This window comes from Oryza brachyantha, chromosome 5, assembly GCF_000231095.2.
Source record: "Oryza brachyantha chromosome 5, ObraRS2, whole genome shotgun sequence".
NCBI classification, from domain to species: domain Eukaryota; kingdom Viridiplantae; phylum Streptophyta; class Magnoliopsida; order Poales; family Poaceae; genus Oryza; species Oryza brachyantha.
Window position 1 is genome coordinate 18,632,051 of NC_023167.2, and position 7,143 is coordinate 18,639,193.

General features: G+C 40.8%; 1 protein-coding gene across 1 annotated transcript; it reads right to left on the minus strand.

The window, feature by feature from the left end:
- Positions 1-2,278: 2,278 nt before the first annotated feature.
- On the minus strand, positions 2,279-6,166 carry LOC102705162 (auxin-responsive protein IAA19-like). Its single transcript, XM_006655521.2, has 5 exons — positions 5,744-6,166; positions 4,913-5,142; positions 4,127-4,268; positions 3,311-3,372; positions 2,279-2,614 (listed from the first exon to the last, which is right to left on the minus strand). Exons 1-5 carry the CDS (start codon positions 6,055-6,057, stop codon positions 2,577-2,579), a joined length of 786 nt encoding a protein of 261 aa, XP_006655584.1. The 5' UTR covers positions 6,058-6,166; the 3' UTR covers positions 2,279-2,576.
- Positions 6,167-7,143: the final 977 nt, after the last annotated feature.

A 7,143-nucleotide genomic window follows, 5' to 3' on the forward strand; every position in this document is an offset into this window, starting at 1 on the left:
TATGCACATATGTACGTACGTGTACCCGGGTTTATCTTACCGCGAAAAGCTCCGAAGCAGTTCTCCAATGAAGTCCGATTATCACGGTTTTAACGGCATAAATCTAATTAACCCTTCTAATGATTATCACGGTTTTAACGGCATAAATCTAATTAACCCTTCTAAGAACACCGCTATGCACACTGTCGAAGAAATGATATCGGTCTCAAACTATCTTTAATACTACCAATTTTCAGAACCGAGACTAGCAAACTGTACCGGTTAATTCAGCCCTTGCGCATTACCATCTCACCTGCTACACATATCTAACTCGGGTAGATATGTTTTTAATTGAACTAAGTTAACCTAGATACATCATTAGTACTTGTTGATAACATTAATCACAATTAAAGATGTCTCCAACGACATTAGTCCCGGTTGATACTAAAAATGTATCTTTAGTATCGGTTAATAACATTAATTGGGACAAAAGATGTTTCTAGAATCTAGCCGGCATAATTGTGTTTTATGTTTTTTGACAAAAATCGTTTATCTGGTAGTGCCACTCTTTGTTTGTGTTTGGATCGTTTGATCTGGTGGTGGGTATATCTGCAGCTGAGGTCCATCGGCGTGTGTTTTCAAGCTCGGAGGGAGTGAGTACTGGTCCAAGCGCAACCGCTCCGTGCAATGCAATGCATGGGTATGGCCGCGGGCGGGCGGGCGGCCGCTCCGAGATGGGATGGTCCCGGCCGGCCGGTCGCCGGCGGCCTCGAGATCAACTCCGCCTCTGGGCCTGTCCAGTCGTCGCAGTCGAGCGATCGGGCCCAGCTCCGCACCGTACGTCGACAGGAGGACGATGACGACGACGATACATCCCGACCTCGCCGCCGTGGTGTTCTTTCGAGCGATAAAAGATTACTTAAGTTTTTACAGCTATTTAATAAATATAACAAAGAGATTGATCAATATATAAAATTAAAATCAACTTTAGGAAGACGAGATGATAAATTTCTATGTAAAAATATTTTTTAAAAAATGTTAGTATCGTTTAGTCAGGTTCGAAAAGCAAGCACTTATAAATCAGGAAATAATCTGATAAAAGAGACGAACTTTGTCGGATCACCGGGTGCAGGCCGTGCAGCACACCCACACGCAGTGAATTCGTCGATCAGCACGTACGGGCAACGGACTGCGCCTCGGCCGGCCTGTCGGATTTACTGCCCAACGAGGGTTTCAATCCAAACCGTGTGGTTAACCCGTAAAACCGCGGTAACCTTATTAGGTTCAAACAAATTTGAAATGCTATTTAATTTTTTTGATAAATTTTATACGGTTTTCTTCCTGTAGGGTAACGGAAACCCATCGACCCCTTGGCATGGTCATCTGCCCTATGCTTCGGTAGCATGGTCCATGCAGTCATGTCATGAACCTTGTTCTTGATCTGGTTTGGAAATCAAAGTGTGGAGGATGAACAAGCTTGCTACCCATGCTTCAACTTGGGAGCACTTGTTCAGGTCTGCAGAGATCACACTATCTTGGGGACACGGCCATACAGGTAAGCGTATGCAGAGTTGCAGAGTCACTTCACAATCTGAAGAACACCGAGGCATGGAAGCGTACCATAGGCACCTCTGGCCGCCAGAGGATTGCCATTATCATGCCATGAGAACTACCAGTATTCAGCTGAGAGCTGCCAAGCACAACAGGTTCAAAATTCAGCCAAAAAAAAGAAACGTTTTTGAGACAGGACATTGTTTACATATATTACGGCACAAACACATGGCAGCGATGCCAGCCAAAAGGATAGGGTTAGTCGTCAGAGTTATGTGCTTCAGGCAGAGATGCACAGGGAAGATCCACCCAACTACACTGCAGAAATGCTATCTTTCCAAGGTAGGGTTTGTTATGAGTTGCCGTCCAAAAATATAAGTATTTTTTAATTATTTAGTAAGAATAAAGGCTTGAGAAAAAAAGGACCGACGCCCTTAATAAATGAGAAACAAGTGGAGGTCGAAGAGTATGTAGAGGATAAAATGAGAAGAATTTTAAATTAAAAATGATTAATGAGATAAATAGTATCAGAAATACTTATTTTTAATATAAGATTCAAATATCAGAATACTTGTTACCAAACTACAGGGCAGACATTCACAGGGAAGAGCCACCCAAGTACCAAACTACACTGCAGAGCTTATGACTTAAGAGTTCCAGGCTGAATAAGAAGATTGGCTACCACTATAGAGGGCTCAAGATCAAAACCATACGTGTTGACGAGATTGGAAATTTGTAGTGGATACAATATCAAGTGCAACTCCAGAAAATATATATATATATATGAGAGAATTGATGAAAGTATCACACAGGAAGCATTAAGCACCCTGCCTTGATCTTTCAAAGGCAAAATCGACCATCTACAGATTGACACAAGTCAACCTCGTAGGCAAAATGGCTGTTTTACAATACCCCACAGATTTCACTACACACGTAAATAAACTAATAGCAGAGACACTTCAGATAAAACAGTGCACCCTTCAGCGTCATCTCACTACAGCAAACTTGGTCCCACAGATTTGCCGTCCAGGTGGAGGCTGAGGCGCCTATTTGTTCTGACCTGTCTGTTCCAGTGATCTTGGAGCTGCAGGAGAATGAACATGGTTCGGAAGAAACCATATCAATATATAATCATAGAGAAACCAATGCATATGTTAAAAGTAACTGTCAAACCCCCACATGAAAAATGTTTACTGGCAAACAAGAGAGCATCCACCAGGGACCCCAAATATCAGGTACCAATGGAAACAGATGTTTCGATGTATCTCTTAATAAAAAGGCAGATCTGTGACACATAGTTGCAGAATTCCAGGTTATCCAGATTAAGTCTAAATAGCTGTACCATTATTTTAGGAATGTGGATGTTCCACCTTCAGACAAATCACTACTGATTCATTTGCAGTAGAAAATGCATATGGAGCACAGTTACATTTGTTTTTCCTTTTTGTATTTAGGAAAACACCTCCAAAGGCCAAAGATTTTTATTTTCACAGCTGAAAGACAGTCAGATTTGTCTATTTGATTGTAACAGTGAGAAACTTCATGCACTATCCACACTTCTCCCCTGTTTTGTGTCTTAACAAGTTACCATTACTCCAGTTATCTGATGGCATGCCGATGAACATCAATGAAGAATTTATAAAACATGTTATATAATTTATTTGTACTGGTAAAATAAAATGGAGATCTCAAGGGAAAAGCACGCCAATGCTTGAACGATTAATTTGTCCCATGAAACCTTGAAAACAAAGTAGTCAGGTGCTACAGATATTGCACATACCCATTCCAGCAGCATCAGAGCCTCTCATGATCCGCAGTTTCCGACAACTAGTAGCAAATAAGCTGAAAATGAAGTAAGATATTAGAGTAGTAAGCAAGAACAATCAGAAATAACTACTGAAGCATGGGAAAAGAAATGCATGGTAGCTCAGTCAAACAATTCATAGGTCATATTGTAACTGTAAACAAGGTCTGTCTGTTGATAAACAAAGCAATGTAGTACTGACGGGTGGGAGTGGGAGTGACCATGCATATACAAGTTCTTTATCAGTAGATTGTACAGACTGCTGTATGTGCCAACTAAAAGTATGGAATAATATTGACCATAGAACTCAATGGGATTTTCTCAAAGAAGAAAATCAAAATTCGAAATGGACATGCTCCCTCTGTTCCAAAATATAGCAACCTAGTACTACATTGGACACCACCTAGTACTACGAATCTGGACAGGGGTTGGTTGTTATATCTTGGAACGGAGGGAGTATATTCCTAATTCAAACTGAAGAGTGAAACTGCAGTTCTGAGACTCTAGAGAATGAAAGAGAGAATCAAATAATCATTTTACACACGCCCATCTAACTTCTCAGCAAGTTACAGGTCATTGGCTTTCAGAATTTTAGTTGACTCCAAATATCACAAGTGTTATAAAGTTTAAACCACTAGAAGAAGTAACACCATGGTAAATCAAACTTCAGCATAGGAATACTACTATCTGATTGTTTGAACATATTCTATGCAAGACAAGCATGACAGGAGGGAAAATCATAAAACCATCATTTTTCAAATAAGATGCATGATCACAAAGTTAGGAACTCACTCCCAAGGAAGATCACCAACAAGCATCCAGTCAGCATCCTTATCTTCATAGGTAAGAACAAACTCTTGATCCTTAAGGGCGTCAGCCCTAGAACCATCAGTAAGCCTGTCTCTTTTTGATGTTTTGTGTAAACTGTTCTTACCTGTATTGCAAAATAAGTCCAATTATTAATATGTTTCCTGGATATATCATGTAAAATACAGATAATAGGAGGCACTTCTATAGCTACACATGAGCGACTCAAAATCAGGCTAGACATGTGACTAGTAGAAATGGAAATGTTATTTCACTTACACAAGAGAACATAATGTGCAAACATGACAACTGTATCAAAATATCGGTACAATAAACAACATATTTTTTTAAATAAACATAGTTACCACAAGATGTTTGTTTATTTTACTAATGGGCTTCATTACCACTTTCCCATTGTTTCACCGTCGCTTATGAAAACAGGGTTTAGCGCCTAAGTTCAGCTCTTATTGTTTTTGTGTTAGTTGTTGACTACTTGACTTGGATGATGAATGCTGCTTAATTAGTCAAAATAATCTGGCAACTTTAGTCCAGCTAGGCCAAATTCACTAGTAGCCACGCATCCACATCCATTTTTATCATTATTTTATATTCTGAAGATCTTCACTAAGGATAAAAAGGCATACGAAATATCTTAGCCTTAACACATTTACTGCAAACAAAATATTTTTGCATTTCATCAAACTAATTGGAGTCTAAACGACAGGTGAAAAAGCATCTACAAACCTACAAACAGAAAACAGCAACACTCACCACTGATAAAGCAGCTGAACATCTTCTCAAGAGCAAGTGAAAGATCTTCATAGCTCAAATAGGTTTTGAGGTCAACCTTCCTAAGGTATGGGGCTCCATCCATACTGACCTTTACATAGCAGCATCCTGCCTCGCTTTTACCTTGGTCTTCCCCTTTGGTTTTGGTGGCACTGGCGGCCAGTGTATTCTTCCGGTAGCTTCGCACAGGTGGCCATCCAACAACTTGCGCCCTAGGATATAAACACTTACTATCAGATCAAACGTTCAGAACAAAACAGACATCTATAACAAGCCATCAACTTCATGAAAAAATTGTACCCAGGCCCCCTTGACACCTTCAAGACTCAGTTACAAGTAGTTTATTACATATCTCTATCCTAATCAGCTTAGTTTTATCATCTGGGCAAGAATACCCTTACAGGTATTTTTTTTTTTAAAAAAAAAAGTACGGGTGGAAAGTTTGGGCCTTTGCCAGTTAAGCGGTGATTTTACCAGGAGTTTTTTTCATCTGTGTTTAGTTTGGCAAGTACTCCCTCTGTTGATAAATATAAAGCGCACGTGTGTTTGAAGATTCAGACTTTATACTTTGGGCTAACAATCAGCACAGCAATAGCTAGTTGTTGGAACCGCTACCGGATGCAAGCTTTCGCTGCAATAGATTTGCATTTGTTCACTAGTGTTCCTGTCCTGATCCAAAACTAAATGAAACAGCACACGCTTGCAAATTAAATGTCCCACTGCTCCTATTTGACGAGCTAAAACAGCGTACAGAACTAGTACTATGTTCTACTGAATAAAACTAAACTCCAAATCACACAGGCGCATGCTTACTTGGCAGCTGGGGGAGCTCCGGCGGCAGCTTCCGCGATCCCCTTCTCCTCCCTCACGGCCCCATCGCTGCTACGGCTCTCGGAGCGCCGGAGGGAGTCGACGAAGCCGCGCTTGGCGCCGCCCCTGGGAGGAGGAGGAGGAGCAGGGCCGAGCGTGAGCGCGGCGTCGGGCGACTCGGAGCCGGGGAGGCCCAGCCGGAGCGCGAGGTGCGCCCCGACCTCGCCCGGCGAGGAGGAGGAGGAGGAGGCCGGGGTGGCCGGGCTCCCCCCGAGGCCGATGTAGTCCCGCGCTTCGAGCGGCGGCGGCGGCGGCATCGGAAACGGAATCGCGCGCGAGAGAGTCGCGGAGAGGAGACAGGAGTGGAGGAGGCGAAAGCGAAGGTCTTTTTGTTCACTTGGAGGAGAGGCGAGGGGAGAGTGGTTGCGGGGGGGAGGCTTGTGTGTTGTTAAAGGGTGGAAGCTGAGAAGTGGCCGACACGGGAGGAGTTTGCCTTTCTGTTTTGTCTCCGTTTTTTCGGGCGGCTTGGTTTCCCGGGTGCGCCTAGTGTTTGCGCCCATTTAGCTCGCTCGCTCTCTTCAGCCATGTTCAAGAGATGTTAGATTTTAGATCATGATTATGTGATTTTATTATAGTTATTTAAGTTTATAATTAACTGATTTTTTGATTTAGAGAAAATTTAGATAAACTTTTATATAAAAATAGGTCTTATGGTCTATTTAAAGAGGTTAAGATCATGAGAAACAATCGGTGACAAGATAGCTTATTATAAAAACTGGTTTTTTTACTTATAGCTTCTTATTCATTTTTTAAATCTAAAACTCCATATTCTAAAAAGTTGAGGACTGTTTAAAAAGTTCCTGGCTTTCTAAAAATTATGTGATAAGCTGCAAATCTAGAAGCTCAGTAAAAAAAGGCCCTTAGTCATCCAAAGATCCATTTCCCGATAAATATTTTAATGTAATTAATGCATTGAATTTTGTTAAACTAGTGGTCAAATATTAGAGTTTTAAAAAAAGTGTAAGACAAATGCAACGAAGTACGGAAGTAAAATGCATTCTAGTTTTTTTAAAGTTATGTGCTTATTTATGTGAAATATGTTTAAAATAAAGTCTTTATTCGACCCGAGGGACTTCTTTAGAAAACAACTTGAATCCTGGTTTGTATCCTAAATATATAATTTTATCAAAGTAACTTTCACAGTTTAAACATAGTCCTTGTGTTTATAAAATAAATATTGTAAAAATTGTTTACGGTCAAAATTTTAAAAACTTTAATTTCAGTTTTATTTAAAATAATAAATATTATGGAAAATGAGAGAGCATCCTTATTACGAGCAGTGAATCCGTTGGACGACCGTTTGAGACCGACCCAGGTCATTTGCAAAGTCAACAAAGGAGAGT

Excerpts from the sequence above, each read along its gene's own strand:
- LOC102705162 (XM_006655521.2), bottom strand. The coding sequence starts at position 6,057 with ATGCCGCCGCCGCCGCCGCTCGAAGCGCGGGACTACATCGGCCTCGGG. Across the intron at positions 4,269-4,912 it reads GTTCAGCTGCTTTATCAGTG|GTAAGAACAGTTTACACAAA; the intron begins GTGAGTGTTGCT and ends TTTGCAATACAG. Across the intron at positions 3,373-4,126 it reads GTTGGTGATCTTCCTTGGGA|CTTATTTGCTACTAGTTGTC; the intron begins GTGAGTTCCTAA and ends CTTCATTTTCAG.